Consider the following 20171-nt stretch of genomic DNA (forward strand, 5'->3'; position numbering starts at 1 on the left):
TAGCTGGGACTACAGGCACGCGCCACCATGCCCAGCTAATGTTTTTTGTATTTTTAGTAGAGACGGGGTTTCACCATTTTAACCAGGATGGTCTCCATCTCTTGACCTCGTGATCCACCCGCCTCAGCCTCCCAAAGTACTGGGATTACAGGTTTGAGCTGCCGCGCCTGGCTGATTGGCTTGTTTAAAAAAAAATTAGCATCTGTAATGTTAGGCTCTAGAGTGGTGGTCAGTTTTAAGGCAAGCTTGCTGAAACACAAATATTCAGTGGCCTTAAACATTGAAATAAGTTTTGTTTAGATAATTAGGAAGGTTCAAGAGCTTATCAGGTTTTTATGAATGTTACAGAGTAAGAAAACATTGAAGTTTATAGTTAATACTGTTGCAGATTTAGAAGGAGCCCTCTAAAAAGATGGCACAATTAGTTGTCAGTTACAGGGCTAGTTTACTAAATTTCTATGGGGCATAGACTCTGTGGAATGGATTCTTATCCTTAGTAAAACTTTATTGTGCTCAGTAAAACTTTGTTAATTCTGAAGCTTTATTAGTATGGCGGACCATGGAGTCACTTGAAAAGCAGTGTGTGATACCTAAGACAAAAAAGTAAGGAAAGAAAAGCACAGGGACTTTAATGCTGGCAAAGCTAAAGTGAGGAGAGGCTGTCATGATTAAGCTGTCTTTCATGTGTACATCATAATTTTTCTTTTGTGCTTTAACAGGAAATTGATGGGCAGGCCCTATTGCTCCTTACCCTACCCACTGTTCAAGAGTGCATGGACTTAAAATTGGGCCCTGCCATCAAACTTTGCCATCACATAGAAAGGATCAAGTTTGCTTTTTATGAGCAGTTTGCCAACTGAGAAGGACAACCAAAGCGAGCTGGATCTTTGAAGCACAAATGCAGCAAATCCTTCACCCTGCTTTATAAGTGGAGCTGTAATAGTCCTGGGGCTCTGGGCCCTGCAGGTGTCAGCTTGCTCTCTTTGCACTTTCGGGGAAGGAAGACTCACAGTGAGGAAGCAAAAACTGTGCACAGAAGTGGATCGCCTTCCAGTGGAAATGTGGACATCTCTTGTTCAGCAGATGGCAGTTTTAAAAAAATAAAGGTTGTGAAGAAAAGACTTACATAAGAAGAAAAGCATTTCCAGTGGTGTGGCCTGAAAACAAAGAAGAACCTAGGCTGCTGGAAAGCACCCTTTTGGTTGTTTTCATTCTGTTCCTTCCCATTGTAGATTGAACTTTGTTCTCTGCTTTCTTTTTCTTGGAAAGAGAGGACATAGCTTTAAGTCAGCACTGATTTGGGACTGTGCCTAAGGCATATCAGTGCTTCTTTTGTCATTGTGTTTTTAAGCTTTTTAAAATTAAAACAGTTCATTTTGGGGATGATTATGTGGCTCTAGGGTTTTGAATGTATAGTCACACTTTGATCCATTTTAAAATCTATTCTTAGGAGTTCCTTTGTTTACTACCTCTGTTGATAATTGAGCTTACAGCCATGTATGAGGTTTTTTGTATGATGCCATTTTTAAGCTACATGAACACTAAAATTATGACAGAATTTGGAGGGGGGGAATCTGTTTGCTTTCTTAAAAACATTATGTGGGCACTTACACCAGTTCCTTAACTGACCCCATCTAAGAACTTTACTGTTACTGTTATCTATCTTGACCCAGCCTGGGCTGCCTGTGTTAAGTAACATCACAAAGACTGTATTTCCATTTAATTGCTCTCTCCCTTTTCATTCTCAGAGGGACTTCAGTGACTTTTATTTTGTGTTTACTTTTCTCTACAGTTGTTTGTCTACTTCTATTTCATTTCTAGGATCTTTACCTTGGGTAAAAATCAGTAGGTGTTCCATGGACCCACAGTGAAGCCTATTTGTCCTTTCCAGGTGTCTCCAGTGTAGAAGCACAGCACAGAAAACATGTTTTGGAGGGTAACACAGAGCATGGAGTTTCTGTAGCAGTGTCCTCAGTGGCTGGATAAATGTTGAGACGTCGTTAAGGATTCTGGAAACCTCTTTGCCTAGCCACACTTAGACTCTTTTCAGCTAATCCTTTAAATGGAATATAATCTTTAGTCTGAGGATTCCCATTTAAATAACTCAGTATTCTTTTATCTCTAACCCAGCTCAAGTTAACGTGAAACTCCAGGTGAATTTTCAGTTATGATTCCATTGCTAGCTATTATAGAATAATAGCATTTGCCGTACTATTCCAGTCATGAGGAGTGAGGAAAAACACATATAGGTTGCCTCCCTTAAATGGTTTGCTTTGCTGAATTTTTAAAAAATCTTAATCACCTACAAATTTATAACCCAATCATTCTTCCTCAGGATTTGAAAATGTTTTAAGCCTGCAAACTGGGTAAAGTCTAAACAGCTCTACAAATATAAGGTAATAAAGAAAATTTTAATTGAGATTTTTTTTCCATTCCCCACCATGCCAAGCTATTTTTGTGGACACTGGCAAATAGTCTGGAGCCTCTCTTCATTGGATAATTCATGGACCAGCTTAACTCAAGCCCTGCAACTAAATCATACATTAAAGCATTAACTTTTTGCTTAGGTGCCTACCAGATAAATCTGGGAGGAAGCTTCATTTAAGTAAAAATTAATATGTTTGAAACATAGAGATCCAGTTTTTAAAAATTAGATTGATTCTGTGTCTGTGGAAGAGAAGGATATATAGGGAATGCTAAGGAATAATTAGCATTAAACATTAAGCTTTTGGTGAGTAGTAGTGGTGGTGGTGGTGATTTTGCTTATTGAAATTTCCTGAGAGTTCAATCAAGGCACTAAGGCAAAGATGGCCCCTTGAGGAAGAACAGTGGAACAAAATTTCTGGAATTAATGTTTAGGGCCTTTTGTTATTATCTTATTTAGGAAAATGCAATATGTTTTCCTAAATAATATAAGAGGGAATACACCAAACACAAGAACAATGATTGCATTATTTTGTCTCTCTTCTGACTTCTCCAGGAACCGTGGAATGTTAGAATCACCTCCCTTCACAGGTGAAGGGATGAAGCCCCTGAAGGGGGAAACATACAGCCCTAAGTAGTCTCTGATCTGGGCAGAGTCAGAGCCGACAGGCTTGTTTACATCATGATTATTCAGCTTTTCTCCTATAGAAAGGCTGACTCTAAATAGTCAAGTAAGTTGGATTTCCCTTAATATTTCTTGCATTCTCCTACTAAGATAGTTTATTAGGCAATTGCATAAAGAATTATATCCCCCAGCCCTGACTCCCATATATTATGTAAGCGAAGATAATTGGGAATTTAGCACAGGGCATTTTTTTAACTTAAAATTTGGATTTCATTTACCTCATAAAACTGTTGGGACTGGGCTGGATAATAATGATGATCTGGTTACTGTGATGCTGAAACAGTTCAAGCCAGATCATAGCTCACCATGTTGGGGTAAAATGTTGGTATGTTGCACATAGGTGCATGAACTTTGTTTTTTAGAGAGACCAGCTTCTTAAATTTGTAACAGTTACATTGTGAGGGAACTGTATTTGTCTGGATTTCACCTACAGCTGGGCCCACAGCCTGTCGGAGGTCAAAAAATTTCTCATGACTCTTTTTTTTTTTTTTTTTTATCCTGAATTGACAAGTTTAGAAGACAGTTAATGGACTATTTTCATCCTCCTGGACCTTGAAAAGCTGGCTGACCAATATTAGACTAGTACTGCTATGTTAGTGTGCTAGGGAAACCCTTTTGCTGCCCATGAAGATTTTCTATGACTTTTTGACCATATTTTGTGGGCTTCTGGGGACTGTGCTGCTTTCCTTTGTAAACCATCTTAATCCTTCTCATTTGAAGCAGAGTTGAAGTGGCTAACGCAGGGAATGCATTAGTGGAATCTTGCCCCCTTTCTTCAGCAACGCAGGTGGCTCCTAGCATTTATGTTAAAGATATGTGAGGTCAGGGAAGGGTATGTACACCAACCTCTGGAAAAGATGAACTTCTTGATGAATATTTATTGACTTATAATAGAAGCAAACATAGAAAACTAGTTCAGAACTTAGCCTTAATATGCCTTTTCTCCTGGAAGTAAAATTATTTTCACTATGAGAGAGAAGACATTGGACCTTAGCTTCCAGAGAACCTGGATACATTTTATTCACTCTTTAGTACCAAGTCAGTCACTAATGTGGTACCTGAATACATTTTAAAAGCTTTAGCAAGCCTTAGGAAGGGTAGGACTCAGAATCATTTCCCTCTCTCAAGCCAAGAAGTGTTTCTGAGGGACACAGAACATCTGGTCATCTAGTTGGGAATATTGGGAAAACTGTCACAGGCAATTTTATTTTCTTGGCACTTGTGTCACCAAAGATTGTTCTATTTGAGACACCATTTACTGGTTTAGTTGATTCCCACAGAAGCTGTGAGAGAGTTGTTTGTTTAGCCTCAACAGTGGAACACGCCTTGGATTTGAACTCTGATCCTGTGTATTGAAGATGTGCCGTGTGTGTGCACACACCGGTTCAAAAGTGTTCTGCATTATCAGTAGGAAATCTGTTGGCCTTATGAAGCTGAATGAGAAGAAGGCATCCCTAGAAAACAATGAAGTATAAATCTTGGTGGGGACCAGATGCCCCCTTTTCAAGCTTGGATTTCCTTGTCCCTGGGTCCACTGTAAACAACCATATGTTTATCGTGGTGCTGACTCAGAAATCATAGGACAGAGAGCCTCCTGCAAAACCAAAAAGAAATGTTACTTTCTTGCTATTATCTTACTATAATTCTTTGACTTTGTTCACTTTAGATGTTTTGCTAATGAGTTTTGATGACTCCCACCCCTTATGTGAGAATGTGCATACTTTGGAAACTTGAATTTATCCAAACAAGCTACCTATGACTTGGAGTTTGGGCATAAGTTTTAAATTCATTGCCCAGTCCAAACGAATCTGGTTCCAGGCCCACTCCAAGGGTGGTTCCAAGGATGTTTTTTCAGTGTTTGTCTCAGACCACACAGGTAGCGTTGTTTCTGAGGGCAGCGTTACGAGGAGGTGCAGATGGTGGTTGGTGGCAAATGCACTGCAGAGTCATTTTCTTGGGCATGGTATCTAAGAAGCCTGAGATTTTCACAAGAACCAGCAGAACCAGGAGTGGAGAGTTGGGGAGATAGAGAAGTAGGCCTAAAACTTCCCTCTTACGTCTTTTTTGACTTAATACTTATTTTGACTTATTTTGGGTCTGTCCTGGTGCTATGGCCTATCACAAAGGACTGATTTAAGAGAGAAGCCACAGCCTTGCCGGACAAGTCTCCCAACACCAGCAGAAAAGCATGGACCCTGATCTGTGGGAGGCAAGAGCCTCTCCCATTGTTTCTGGAGGCAAATGGTGCCTTCTAGTGAAATGGTGCCACCATTGCTAATGGGGGTGCCTGTTCTCAGGGTGTGTGGAAACTCAGGCCTAAGGGTTTCTACATGGTTCATTCAATCTAACTGCATACCTAGCTTGGCAGAATGGACGTGGACAAAAGTGCTGAAAGGATGAGGGTAGGCTTTTAGGGCAAATCAAGTCACAAAGCAGATGCTTGAGGGAGGTTACAAAGCTTAGGCAAAATTAAAGTTGGGCAGTCCCTTAGCTCCTTTGCAAGAATCTCTGGAGAAGGTAGTTTGAATGTTTCTCTTGAGATTTTAAGTGCTCATTTCTTTTCCCTTTTCCCCTCTCTCCCTTCCTTTCTTCTTTTTTTTCCGTTGAATATTCTCAAAAGACAATCAGAGGCCTGCCAGGGAGGGACTCCTGGCTGGTTCCAGCACTGCCCTTAGGCCTCTTTTTAATACTAACTTGGAACTGATGCACTTTGTTTAATGTATTTTGCCTTTTTTTTTTTTTAAGCTGCTCATTTAGAACAAAATCAAATGCTTATTGCATTGTATCCTTCCTCGCTGTTTTTCCTCTTAATTTCAAAAGTTATGCATTGAACATAGAAGTACACTTAAGTATGCACAAGAATACCTATTAAAATAACTCCCATCAAGTTTGATGGTATAATTTCAAAGGATTAAAAAAACTATTTTGGATTAATATTTTGCGTGTTTCTTTGTAAATATGATTGTATATAAACTTGTGGTACATTATGACAGTTTTAAGTGGTTGTGAGAAAACTAGGGAAAACAGGTCTTAAGCTGTGTTTAACCTTAACTTTGTGCTGATTTGACAACAAGGAAGGCATTTTGGCCAGAGTAAATTTTTCAAAACTCTATCCAGTGGGACCTCAGAGAATCATTTCCAAATGGATGAGAAATTCCTTCCTACTTTAATAAAATTCCAGAATTCTTTCCCCTCTCTTGCTGTCTCAACCTTTCCCTTCTGGATTTAGGTGCTTTTTAATTCCAGTTCAGGAAAGATAGGAAGAGCAGAATTTCTCCACAGCAACCTTGCTCCTGGCATTGGGGATTCTGCCTCTGATCTCTGATGACTGCTTGTTTGTTCCTCTGTGAGCCTTAAGGATTCCTCCACAGCTGGATGTGCAGAACAATTCTTTGTCAAAAACATCACTTTTCAGCTCTGTGTGCAGTTTTTCTTGAGCTGTCTGTGTCTTCAATCAATAATCTCCTATGCCCAACTATAGTCTCTTCTGCTTTAAGATGTAGATGTAGCCTCTTGTTTGATTCTCTCTAAACTGAACTGTTAACTGTTGAGCATCCTCATAAGATCCCTCTTAGAATAAAGACAGTCATGGAATTTTAATTTTCCCTTATCCATTTGTTTTCTTAATCTGATTTTCTGTATTTGCCCACGGCCAGTACTTGTGGAGAGCTTAAAATTTTATAAATTAAAATTCCATTTAAATTAAGCATTTTGTCGCATGTTCTCTGTGCCAGGCACTATGTTGAGTTTGAATTGAAGGGTGAATAAAAACCATTCCTGCCCTCAGGAGGCTCACACATAGCTGTAGGAGAGAGACATTTGTACAGCTGTCAAACTTAGCAGTCTGAGAAGTGTTGGTGGAACAGTACACACAGGGTAATGTGGGAGCAAGAGGGAAAGAGAGAGGTCAGATAGGCCTTGACACATGAGGAGCAGTTCATGGGGCAGGGAAAACGGAATGGCATCCATGCAGCAAAGGCATAGAGGTGTGAAAATGTTAAGAGAAGGCTGGAGAGTTGCATTTTTATTCTCTAATCAAGTTAATATTCCTGTTCACCAAGAGAGCTTTTAGATAGCATTTAACCCTCTTAGGTAATTGGAATTGTGGGGGGGAGCTATTTAATAGGGAAACTCTTTCCTAGAGATGATATTTATTGTTGAAAACATGTAGCTCAGCATCAACTGGATTCACACCATGTGTTCACTGACATTCTGCAGCAGGAAGGTCAGGGGCTCTAGAGCACCAACAAGATGTGTCCAGAGAGAGCCTAGATTAGACCGGGCGGGTTGGAAGAGAGAATGGGGATTCGGGCTCTTGGAAAAGGCAGAGTGCAGGTTCTGAGGAGTTGGAAAGGGTTAAATGGGAGTCTGTGTGTGCAGGGGGAGTTGGAGCCTGGCAAATACCAACCATTTGTCTTTTATGCTCAAAAGGTAGTTGTGCTCCCTAAGTGAATAAGGTGGGATATGTGCATGTCAGGTTTTCAGTGTGAAACCTTGTATATTTCAAAATGAAAGTGATTGGATTCAGGTGATCATTTAAATTATGAAAAAAAGAAAATAGACTCTTGATAAGCCTTGAGCTAGGGAAGTAGGAAAAAGACTAATGTCTGGGTTGGAAGGAAGACTTCTGTGCTCAGTCTTAGATTGTTTTCCTTATTCACTTGCTTCAGAATAATCCAGGCTGCAAACTACTGGGCCCCACCCCACAACTACTGAATCGGGATCACTGAGGGTGGAATCCAGGAACGTTAATAAATTATCCGGGATATAAGGGATTTGCCTTAGAGGGGAAAATAATTTCGCCACAGGCCGTCCCAGCTCCTACCTCCGGACCTGGAGCTCGTGATTCCCGGCTCTCATTCCGGTCTGTGCTGGCGGCCCACCTGGCCTGTCTACCTGCGGGCGTGGCGCTGCTGGAGGCGGGAGTGTGACCCGCGACCCCGCCCCCTGGGCCGGCCGAAGCCCCGCCCCTTAGGGGGAGAGGAGTCGCGGCCGAGGCCCGCCCCCAGCCAGGGCTGCGCCAATTAGGCGCCGCGGTCTCAGACGTCGGGTTACGCGCGGCGCGGAGTCGGCCGCCGGGCTAAGGTACCGGCTCGGGCTCGGGCTGGGGCTCGGGCTCCCGCTCCCGGCTGCGGGTTTGGCGGCGCGGCCTCGGCAGGCAGCGAGGCCGGGCGGGCCCTGGGCCCCCGCGCCCCTCCCGCCAGGCCTGCCATGCAGGGCCCCGCCGGGAACGCGAGCCGCGGACTGCCGGGCGGGCCGCCCTCCACAGTCGCGTCCGGGGCGGGCCGCTGCGAGAGCGGCGCGCTGATGCACAGCTTCGGCATCTTCCTGCAGGGGCTGCTCGGCGTCGTGGCCTTCAGCACGTTAATGCGTGAGTCTGGGACCCCCTCCCCTCCTGAGGCCCTGCGCGGCAGCCGCGGCCCAGACGCCCCCGGGGCCCCTCCTGCGCGGAGAGTTCCGGCCTGGGGACCGGAATCCTTCCTCTCCCGCAAACCCAGGCTGGGCATTCCCACACTAGGGGGTATGCCTACTCTGAGCCCCTCGCCTACTCGCTGTAGCCTCCAGCTGGGAGTGACCCTTCCCGTTTCCACCTTAAACGTCTGTCTTCTGAGATGCCAGCCTAAAACTCGCCCACCTCCCACCTTGCCATTTCGAATTGTTACCCCACTTCCCAGCCTGGAGTCATGACCCGCAAGGGTGACATCCCCTTGTCCGCCCCGTCTCAGGGGCTCTTCGTGCTTAGAACCCCCATCCCTCAATCCCCAGTGGGATGCTGAGCTCTTTTCTGCTCCTTCACTCTTCAAGGATTCACCTGTTCACATTTAAATCCTGCTACTTTGCATCCCTCTCGACACCTGGAGTGTTAGGACTCTCCCTTCCGTTTCCCAGCCCCCGCCTCCCTCAGCGTGGCCCTTCTCCCTCAGCTTTATTTTCCCCCTTTTCAGGGCAGGACCACCTAGACGACTTCTTCCCGAGATCGCCTTCCTCTCCTTTCTTCCAGAACAGGCCCACCTGTTTCATCTCTGTCCCAAGCTTTCCTAATAAGCTGCATCTATAGCTTCCCCTGGCTGTTTCCTTTCCCAACCCACTTTTATTCTTTATATTTTAAGTTTCCTTTTCCATGAAACTTGGGCAACCTAGTGGCTGAATAGAGAAGGAAGCCCTCACCCTGTTGTCATGTGAGCTGTGAGGTAGGGGTTTCTGCTTTTCTTCGTGTACATTCTTCCCTTCTTAAAGTAACAAGAAGTTTTGTTCGGCATGTAAGCTTAGGAGTGCCCTTGTGATTGAGTTTTAGAAGGGAGGAAAGGTTATGATAGTGCAGAGTCATTAATTCCAAAATTGACTTGTTCTCAAAACTTACCCTCTGTGCTTGTGTGGGCAGCGTGGAGAGTTCCTGCAGAAAGTATGCTTTGGGGGTACTCGGGAGGGATCCTGCAGCTGTGTCCCTATGTCTTCTAGGGTTCAGTTGCTGGAGTGGCCACCTTGCTTGTTTATAACTTGGGGTTTCTTTGAGTGAATGTTCTCAGGCTTTAGGTAACCCTAAAGAGGCTGTGATGATGGATACCGCTTTCTTCCGGTGGCCTGGACTTGTTGAGTCTTACAAGTCCCCATCTGTCTGTGTTTGCCACTTTTTCTTTCCTTTTTAGTCCCAACTTGCCTTGCTTTTTCTCTGATAAACAAATACCCACTTGTTCCCACAGTAATAATTTGTGACAACTTAGCCAAAATCTGCTGCTGACTTGAGGACATGTACTGTATGTGTGTGTTTTCAAGACATGGTGAGTGGGTCTTCACACCCCTCCTACTTCTCTCTCCTCCAGACACCCTTCCTTTCTCTGTGAAGGAACTGTAGGTTACATTTTTATTTTGCTCCCTAACCTGAGCTTTCTCAGCCTAGCTCTGGCTGTTTCCATGGGTTTGACTGATGCTGATGGCCCAGCTTATCCCCTAGGGCTTGACACGTGCGATTCAGAGAAGGAAATGTGATTATGACAGGGCAGAGTTGCTTGCAGCTGAGAAGTGTGCCGGGTTGAATGTGTTCAGAGTGGAGTCTTCAGGGACATACTCACTTCTTTACTTAATCTTCAGTGTGAGCACATGTGCAAATCCCACTGTGGTTGATACTTTCTGTGTGCAGAAATTGGACTAGAAAGCAGTCTCGTGTTCAGTGTGAGGCTTGACCTGGACAGAGCTCGTGGAAATGGCTGGTGGGTCCTGGGGTGATGTGGGGTAGGAGTGATGGGGGGAAGAGTTGGAAAGGCTAGAGCCATGTCTGCCCTGATGCATAAATGGAGGTGAGAGCAAGAGCCTCCTCCCCCTGCCTAGAAGCAGACAGAGCAGGCCAGGGCGATCACATTCTAGGAGCTGGACAAGGAGAAGCCCATTGACTGGGATTCGGTCAGGGTGGGGCCCTTCTTATCTCTCAGATTTCTTGGTCCTGTTGAAGTAAAACTGCTGGGAATAGGAAGCAATCTCTAAGGTGGAAGAGGAAAGGGATGGAGGTAGCCATAAGGAAGTACATCTGTGAGCTATTTGGCTTTGTCCTGGGCTTCTAGTCCTCCCAATCAGAGTCTGCCTTCTCAGTCTGGCGGAGCTGCCAGGAGGGGCATGTGGTAAAGGCCAGGCTCCCCCGACGAGGCTCCCCCTTGAGAAAGGGAAGTCAGTATGTTAAGGTGAGGCCACTCCCTCCTTCCTCAGTTCTGTTATCATCTTCAAACATTTAAAATACCAGCCAGTTTCTTCTGAGCAGTTTAAATACCTCTATCCTTTCAGGGGCTGTTTTTGAGATTAAAATCTTTTCTCCTTCCGGGTACCTGTGGCCCTCAAGGCAGTGGGCTCCGTGCCTCTCTTCTGGAATGCTTCCCCAGTCCAGACAGCAAATACTGTTGTTTCCTGTTGGACCAGCTCTGACTGTAGAATGAACCCACTTCCCTGCAGACAAGCTGTGAGGTAATTTTCCTTACATCACCTCCCTGATTTCAGTGACTCCTCAGACGACTGTCTCTATGTTCCTTTTTCTATCCAGAAAAATTACTTTTTTCTCCACTTACACATTGCTGTGTTTTTTTCACCTTGTGGGGGCTGTTGTCCTGAAGGAAGATTACTTATATATGTTAATGTCTCTGGGGAGGATTCTGGTTCTGCAAGGATTTCTCATTCTGATGCTTTGATAGACTTCTTGCCTTACTGTGTAGGGTTTATAGACCCTCTCTGTCCAGGCCATTCAGAACGTATATGCCAGGTCATGCATGGTAGCCTGTTCTTCATGCTGCATAAACACACAGACTGTTAGAGGCCACCACCCACACACATGTCCCGGTGTCAGCACTGCTTTGTTGAGTTGGAGGGCTTTCTAGAGGCTGCAGCTAAGGTAGCCTGTGTACACAAGGAAAGGCAGACATATTCAGAGTCAAGCTTATGAAGATACTTTCCACCTAGAATTTTCTGAAGTGTCTACTAGGTATCTGCGTAGAAAGACATGCTTTAAACAAGGGGGCTTTGTCATAGTCTGCCTGCCAAGCAATTCCTCGTTTTGGTGGCTTTGTGTATAGTCTGTGACTTGACAAAGTTGCTCAGCTAGGGTTTCAACAGAACAGAGCTGAGCAGTCCTAGAGCTCAGCAAACCGTTCCAGTGCCGGGTAGCCACCCAGCTGTCAGCCAAAGGTCATGTTGGCCAGTGTGTGTGTTGGCATTTGGGGGTATTTACTCTTAGGACATGTGAATGTAAAGCAAACTCAAGCCTCCCTCACCGTGCACAGTCAGGGTTCTGGGCTGAAGTGTAGACAGAATTGGTTTTTAATAAAACAAGCATTTTGAGAGCTTGGATAAATCTGCCTGCCTATTTTTATTATAGACATGGGGGCTAACCAACTGGGAGAAATGTGTCTGTGTTTTACAAAAATACTGCTGACATTGAGAAGTGATAGGTTTTTTCCTGCGATCCAAAGTAAAATCACAAACCAGTCCACCCAGTTTTGATATCTTAAATGAGAGTTTCTAGAGTTTTCTGCAGGTAAACTGGCCTCCCTGTGTGCTCTACATGAACCGACTGGTGTTGGCACACCCTTCCCTGTGATCACCTCCCCCCACCCCATTCTGGTTTTTATTTGTAAAAATGTCAAACATAGAAAAGATGAAAAATAATACACTGAGTATCTGTCTGCTGTCTACCTAGATTTAGCAGTTGTTCACATTTTGTCACATTTGCTTTATCTCTTTATGCCTTTTTTTTTTTTTTTTTTTTGGCTGAGCCGTTTGAAGTTAAGTTGCAACCAGCATCACACTTTACTGCTGAATACTTCAGCTAAGTCTCCCCAACATAAGGACAGTCTCCCACATAACCACAATTTCATCATCAAACTTGAGAATTAATAATAACTCCATGATACCAACTCATATCCGGTCCATAGTCACATTTCCCCAAATGTCACAAGTCTTTTATAGCTGGAGTTTTTAAAAACTAAGATCCAATCAAGGTCCACACGTTGTGTTTGGTTATATTTTCAGTCACTTTTATTTCTAGAAGAATAACCTCCTATACATACACATACCCCCTTTTTTTTTAATGTTTCTGACTTTTTGAGGAGTCCTGGCTGCTTGTTGTGTGGAGTGCCCCACATTCTTGAGTTGTCTGGTTATTTCCTTGTGGTGTTTGAATTGTTTCATTGACCCCTGTTTTCTGATAACTGCTCCAAACTGGAGCAGTTTGGTCTGGAGCAGTTATTAGATTCAGATACCCTGTTTTATGCCAAGAATATGCCATAAGTGGTGCTGTATATTTCATGTTACATTCCACCTGGAGGCATGTGACACCAGGCTGCCCCCGTATTAATGTTAATAAGGTTAATGACTTGGTGGTGGTGGTGGTGGATGGAAGACCTCTCAGCCTCTCCTTTGTAAAGGTACATCTTCCCCTGGGCAATCAATAAGGGATCTCTGCAGTGATAATACTTTGATATGATGTGAATACTCTGTTGCCCAATAGGCTTTCATCCGGTGATCACCTCCTCCTGGTAAAATAACAAAATACAGTGACAGCTGAATTGGAGCTGGATCTAATGAGTGAAGGCACCTGTCTGTGGGTCTGGCACCCAGCACAGACTCAATCAGTGTTGCTGTCCTTTCCTCCCTCTGGAGTGCCAGCACAGCCAAAGGAAGAATAGCCCTTTTTCCATTTCAGGCTGGTGTGTGGCCAATGTTAGCACACTGGCTGGTTCAGAGCTTTTATTTTTAGAAAGTTTTCAGGTTTTCTAAATGTTTGTTTATTTGGTAGCATTTGTCCATAATGGTGATCTATTGCTTTATTTATCATGTAACTTCATTAATTTGGAATAAAATAAGGACAAGAGGAAGTTGTCTGAATTAGGGGACAATCTGAGTTGTACAGTAACTCATCAAATGCATTTTTTTAAACTTTTAAACACCTCTCTGTTGGCCACATGTTACCCCTATTGGGGTCTATCAGGCTTCTGCTGCTGTAATATCTGTTTAAAGTCCTTTGGAGTTAGTATATCTGTGCAAAGATGAAGATTTGTCAAAGGGGATTTACAAGTGGTTAAAAGTAACGGGATCCCTGGTTCTGGATCCAGCCTGACCTGGCGTCTATGTCTGCGTCACTCTGCCATGTAGTGCCCCTGAGCAACTTCTGCGTTTCTCAAAGCTTCAGTTTCCTCCCCAGTAACACGTGGACAATAATCTGTCTTTTCTGGGGCTGTGGAGATGGAAAGAATGTCTGGAATGAAGCTGGGTTGGTGTCAGGCACATGTTAGGCCCTCTGTGGGGGTGTGTCTTCATCCTTGTTACTACATTATTTGTATTGATGAGCTGGGTTGAAGAATGTTTCACAAATGCTTAAGTAACTTATTTTCTGAATTAGATTAAACATTTCCCTTTCTTTCTTGTTTGTACAGTGTCTTTACCTTTACCCCTCTTCATAGAGTGCATAATAGTGAGGAAAAAAAAAAAAAAAGAAAAAGAAAACACCTTTAGCCCAGCCAGCACAGTGAGTGTAAATCCAGATTAGCATGTGCCAAAACTGTGTGGCTTTAGTGACCATAATAATCTTCCTTGACCTAACCTTTCTTGTGTTTTCACCCGAAGGGCCCCATATGGGCTCTGAGAGAGAGAGCAGTGGGTGTCTGGGGCTGCCCCACTTCCAGGTGATCAACTTGCTTCAAGTTGCTGGCTTTTCTCTGCCCAGGGCCCATGGCCTCTTTCCTGCAGCTTGCTCTTCACTGAGTCCCCAGCGTGCTGGCTCACTCACAGGAACCCTGTATAGGAAATAGTTGGTGAGCGGGTGAAGTGTCTTGTACAAGGGCTCCTGGTGAGTAAGAGCAGACCTGAAATGTCAGCCGGGTCCCTGGGACCCCAGACACTCTGAACCACTTCCTCTGCCTGCCTGCTTTTTCCACCCCTCTTCCCACACAGGTGCATTTTCTGATTGCTCTGTATCTATAGCTGCTTCACCTCATTTTTTTCTATCTCAACAATTTTGATTTTCTTTCTTGATAATTTTTTTTTTTTTTTTTTCTTTGAGATGGAGTTTCACTCTTGTTACCCAGGCTGGAGTGCAATGGCACGATCTCGGCTCACCGCAACCTCTGCCTCCTGAGTTCAAGCAATTCTCCTGCCTCAGCCTCCTGAGTAGCTGGGATTACAGGCACGCGCCACCATGCCCAGCTAATTTTTGTATTTTTAGTAGAGACGGGGTTTTACCTTGTTGACCAGGATGGTCTCGATCTCTTGACCTCGTGATCCACCCGCCTCGGCCTCCCAAAGTGCTGGGATTATAGGCGTGAGCCACCGCGCCTGGCTGATAATTATTTTTATTTAAGTAATTTTATTTAAAGCATTATTGTTTTATGACTTGATAACATTACAAATAAAATTTGAAATGACTCATCATGCGTATATGAGTCACACCTTAGGTCTGCCTTTCTGGGCCTTTGTGAAGGTTTTCTTTGGCTGGGCAGAAGGTGGTGATCCTGCCCCAAGGCTGAGGTCTAGCATCTGAGGTGGAGGCACCTCCGACCTACCCCAGAGCAGCAGAAGCCCAGAGCACAGAGTCCCTTTGCACGGAGTCCCTTTTCTCACTGGTGAGGAGGGGTCTCCAGGGTTCTGGGTGGCTTCAGGTTGCCTGCTGATTTTCATGGAGTTTATTTCCCTGTTGCTTGCCATGACTCCTCCATAAGGAAAGTCGTTAATAATCTTGAGGTTTACCCTGAAGAGTTAGCCTTTTCCTCATATGCATATATGCATGCATAGAAGCAGTTGTTGAGTGTCTTTTGGATTACTCCACTGCTGGGAAAGAAAGATATCCATTGAATCCAGAGTTTTTCCGCCTGGCACTGCTGGCATTTTGGATGAGATAATTCTTTCTTGTGCAAGACTGTCCTGTGCATTGCAAGGCGTTTAGCAGCCTGCCTTTGTCCACTAAATGCCAGTAGCACCTCTCATTGTAACAACCAAAAATGTCTCCCGACATTTCTGGCTGTCCCCTGGGGGGCTAAATTGCCTCTGTTTAAGAACCACTGCATCAGTTCAGTTTGTGAATTACTCAGCAAACTCATTATTTGCTCTAGAAGAGCAGATTAGAAGGTCAGTGTGTTGTTTCCAAAGTATAAGAACAGTGGACTATTAGGATCTCTTAAGTACTTTAGTGCCAAGCCCAGTATTGGATGTTTCCTTGATGAAAAGCTGAGGCTGATCCCCAGTCCTTGAGGGGCTCACAGCTGGATCAGGCTGCAGGTAGGCAGGCAATTCCAATACAGCGTGAAGAGGGTTGTAGACGTGTGAACACACTGGAGAGGGGGAATAAGGGGTTCCACCTGGGGACTTGAGGAAGCGTCCCTGAGGAATCCACCTGAGTACAAGGCTGAGGGCTCTCAAGCTGTGGGGAGGTGGGGGGGGCGCTGGTGATGCTGAAGGTTCACATAGAAGGGACCAGCACTGGAGAGGGTGGAGGCAGAGGGTCTCAGAAAAAAGAGGCAGTGTACTCAGAGGCTTTCCAGAGAGGCTTCCTTATTCCATTTCAGGCCTCTTTTACGGGTGCATTTAAAGAGGATGAATTAAATTACTGGGTGTCAAGTCAGGGTTTGCATTTACTGCATGCTTCGTTTGGATTATTTCTCTGAGAACCTTTCTTTAAAAGCAGTTTTATATCTCATGTGGCAGTCCCTGAGGAACATACACTGTTTATCTTTGGGGCCGCAGAAGAAGAAAAAGGGCACCCCATAACCGCCTGGCCCCTGTCCTCTTGGCAGTGCCTTCTGAGATAGACGGTGGTGATGTGGACAGACATGCTTTGCTCACCGGGGCTGGGCATTTAGTCCCCACACAGCTTGAGAAGTAGGGACTGGTGCTGTCTCCATCTTACAGATGAGGAGATAGAGTCACAGAGAGGTTAAGTAACCTGCCCAAAGTCTCACAGCCAGTAAGTGGTAGAACTAGGTATTGTGGCTGTGCAGACCTTCCATTCTGATGGTAACAAAGCAGCTCCTTATGTTAACTTTTATGGATTGTGTGCAGCTGTTAAAGTATGGGCACCATGTCATGCTGGGCCAGCAAGCCCTGGGAACCGCTGTCGCCCAATGAGCATGGTCTCAGGCTTTGGAGGAGTTGGGCTTCACTACAGAACACTTCTAACAGAAGTCCAGTTGTTAGTTCATTCTGAAAATTCTGTCCACGGCAGGACTGTCATGCTCGGAAATCGCCTTGGTGCCTATGAGAAGCCCTCTCCCTTGACTTCACACAGCCCTGTCTAATATCATATGTCCTCCCTGCACATCTTCTTGTTTATTGTGCCCTCTTCATTCTAAGGGGCATTTTGTACCATAAGCAGTTCCACTCAAGCCATTTTGGGGAGGAGGAGGCAGAGGCTGGTGAGCTCAGTACACTGAGGTCAGGTTTGATGGTGGGGACGTTGGGCGGGGTGGCATGAGGAAGGAGGGAGAGGCTGGGGATACCCAACCAGTGCTTTTCTTGGCTTTAAAACTTCTTTTAAAAATGTGGTGTTGGCCGGGCGCGGTGACTCAAGCTTGTAATCTCAGCACTTTGGGAGGCCGAGGCGGGTGGATCACGAGGTCAAGAGATCGAGACCATCCTGGTCAACATGGTGAAACCCCGTCTCTACTAAAAATACAAAAAATTAGCTAGGCATGGTGGTGCGTGCCTGTAATCCCAGCTACTCAGGAGGCTGAGGCAGGAGAATTGCCTGAACCCAGGAGGCGGAGGTTGCGGTGAGCCGAGATCGTGCCATTGCACTCCAGCCTGGGTAACAAGAGCGAAACTCCGTCTCAAAAAAAAAAAAAAAAAAATGTGGTGTTGTGTATTCATGGTATGTTTTCTATCACCAACCATTGATAGGCATCAACAGCTTTCATGCTTTTTCTTTATTTCTTGTATACAGAGTAAGTCAAGACACATATGGGGCCAACTCTGCTTTTTCCTACATTCATCTTACTTGAAATGCTTCTTCCGCCAAGCTTTTGTCTAGTCCGTGGGCTTTTCCAGACCTCTTCAGCTCATCTGTGTTCTTTGTGGGCTTTTCCATTTTGTTAGAAGATATCTTGACTTACGAAATGATGTAGAGGGATGAGGTAGTCATGATGCATTTAAATAACTTAAGCATAAGACACTGTCCTATAGGCATAGTTCAAACACAGCCACAAGGTGCATGCTGTGTCCTTTTACCCAGAGCCCTGTGCTGTGTGTACCATTGGATCATTAGAGCAGCTTTCTATTTGGCTGGGGAGTTTTGGGCAGAAATATCTATGGGTGGTTACATCAAGCAGGACTCTCTGCATGCAGTTTGTGTGCATCCAGTCTTCGCACGGGAGGAGTGGAGTGTGTCAGGAGGACTTGCTCAGGGTGCATTTAAGCAAGCATGTTACTGATGTGACTACCCCTCACTTGACGGGGTTTGGCCATGGGGTGTCTGAGGCAGCCCATTGTGCTTTATAAGTCTGCCATTCCATTGTGCCCTGACCCTCAGTCCAAACCCTGGATCTGGGCGTCCAGAAGCACTGAGAGGCTGGAGATGAGGGACGTGTGTTGCAGTCCTGAAGACATAGTATAGGGAGAGTCAAGTGTGTTTTTTTTTTTTTTTTTTTCTGTCAAGAGCCCTGGCTTTATTCTAACATCAGATTTCTGTGAGCAATCTCATCAATTACTGGCAAACAAAAAAACAAAAATCTGATTCTGTTATATGAAGTTAGAGCAAACAGGGATGCTATATTGCCTATTAATCCATTTAGCAGATTACATATTGATTTTTCCCAATGTGTTTAAATAAATCATTTACTAGTATCCTAAATAGGTAAAACCTTTCAGGGAAACGTCTAGCACACATGCCATAGTCTCACCGTGGAGCTGGGTTGGAATGTTGCTGCTGTGGATGGGAGTGTATCCTGGGCACAGCCATTTTATAGTGAGATCTCATTCTCCCAGTCACGGAGGTCCTCGGGACAGGCCAGTGTGGACTTGGTGATGGATGAAGTTTGGACTGGGGTGATGTGAGGCATAAGGGCATGGAGGCGAGTGGTGGATAGGAGAGGCACTGTCTCATAGCATTTGCTAGCCCACATTCCGTTTCATGTGAACCACTGAGCCATACCAGGAAGCTGCTTGCTGCTTATTCCCACTGGCTGTAGCTGCTGTGGTGCTACCTGTGGTTCCTCTTAGCCTAGGTCTAAGGCAGCATCCTTGTGTCTTGCAGGACAGCCTCGCTTGTGAGCCTACTGCCCTCATCCTCCTCTTCCCAGCTTTTCCTCTGCTGCGAACATTGTACCACCATGGTCTATTTTGCATCCTGGGCCAACCCAGGAGAGCAGCCACCTTATCAGATTCTGGGATCCAGCAGAATGCCACAGGGCTGCTCTTCTCCTAGCCCTATACCTGTCAAACCCATTCCTGCCTCCTCCACTTACCAATATTCCCCATTCCTTTTCTCCTTTCTCCCCACCTAACTCCATCCTATTCATCTTACAAGAAACCTTTCCTAATGGTCTTAGCCCACATTGCTCTTCTTTGAAGTCTGTAGGATGTCCAGTCTGTGTACAGGTAGGCCTGTACAGGGTAGGCCTCTGCTTGTGTTTGGGTCTAGGCGGCAGCCAGGCTGTACTGGCACACGGTGCCACCTGATGATGCTCTGGCGAAGTGCTCCTTCAGTCCATGTTTGCTCCTGAGCAGTGAGATCTTGGGAGGTGGAAGGAGACTGGGATTATTTTCTTTTCTAACCACTAAATACCTCAGAATTCATTTTCCAAGGACACGGGTGTTATTTTATTTAACCACAATATAGTGATCAAAACTCAGGAAATTTAACGTTAACATGTTATTAACAATCCACAGTCCATATTCACATTTCATCAATTGCACAAATACTGTCATTGCTTTTTTTTCCTGGTCCAGGGGCACACTTGGCAGTTAGTTGCCACATTGATGCAGTCTTCTTTAATCTAGGATTGTCCCTTAGCCTTTCTTTGTCTTTCCTAGCCTTGACACTTTCAAGAAGTACAGACCAGTGATTCTGGTCCCAGATTGGGTTTGTCTGATATTTTCTCATGATTACATTCAGGTTACATGTTTTTGGCAGGGCTGCTGCCTGCATATGTGATGCCATGGCCTACCCAGTGTGTCAGTTGATTCCAGCATTGACGAAGGTTTCTTTGATAACTTGGGTACGGTTGCTCCTCCAGCTCTCTCCACTGTGAAGTTACAGTTTTCTCCTTTGTAGTTAATAACTGATTTACAGGGAGGTATTTTGAGACAATGTAAATATAGGATCTGTTTTCAGTCTTCCTTGGAAAGCCTCCCCCGATTGGGAGGGAGCTGCAGATATAGAGTGAAGGTCCTCTGGCCAGTTTTTTATTTGGTAACTATCTGGTGACAATACTGAGTCACATTTGTAGAGTACTCATTACATGCCAAGTCTTTTAAATGTTTCACATATGTCAACTCGTTTGCTTTTCGTATTCTCCCTATGAGATGAGCACTCATACCAACTTATTTCATACCTGGGAAAACAGGCACTGAGAGGTTAAGGCTCTTGTCTAAGGCTGTG

At 44.8% G+C, this 20171-nt stretch overlaps 2 protein-coding genes across 21 annotated transcripts in view; both read left to right on the forward strand.

Annotated features, from left to right (window-relative positions):
- The window catches only part of SFMBT1 (Scm like with four mbt domains 1), a 158200-nt gene extending 152155 nt beyond the window's left edge, over positions 1–6045 (forward strand). For all 19 annotated transcript variants that reach the window (XM_074403682.1, XM_074403696.1, XM_074403683.1 and 16 more), the window contains one exon: positions 720–6045. In XM_074403682.1, the coding sequence (XP_074259783.1) occupies positions 720–860 (141 nt within the window). In that variant the 3' untranslated portion in view covers positions 861–6045. The remainder of the gene's footprint in view (positions 1–719) is intronic.
- A 2101-nt stretch (positions 6046–8146) lies between these two features.
- STIMATE (STIM activating enhancer) overlaps positions 8147–20171 on the forward strand; it is a 62850-nt gene continuing 50825 nt past the window's right edge. The window contains exon 1 of one of the 2 annotated variants that reach the window (XM_039477218.2): positions 8147–8480. In XM_039477218.2, coding sequence (XP_039333152.1) covers positions 8321–8480 — 160 coding nt within the window. In that variant the 5' untranslated portion in view covers positions 8147–8320. The remainder of the gene's footprint in view (positions 8481–20171) is intronic. The other variant, XM_003936569.4, reaches the window with a different exon arrangement.

Source organism: Saimiri boliviensis, chromosome 8 (assembly GCF_048565385.1).
Source record: "Saimiri boliviensis isolate mSaiBol1 chromosome 8, mSaiBol1.pri, whole genome shotgun sequence".
Classification (NCBI taxonomy): domain Eukaryota; kingdom Metazoa; phylum Chordata; class Mammalia; order Primates; family Cebidae; genus Saimiri; species Saimiri boliviensis.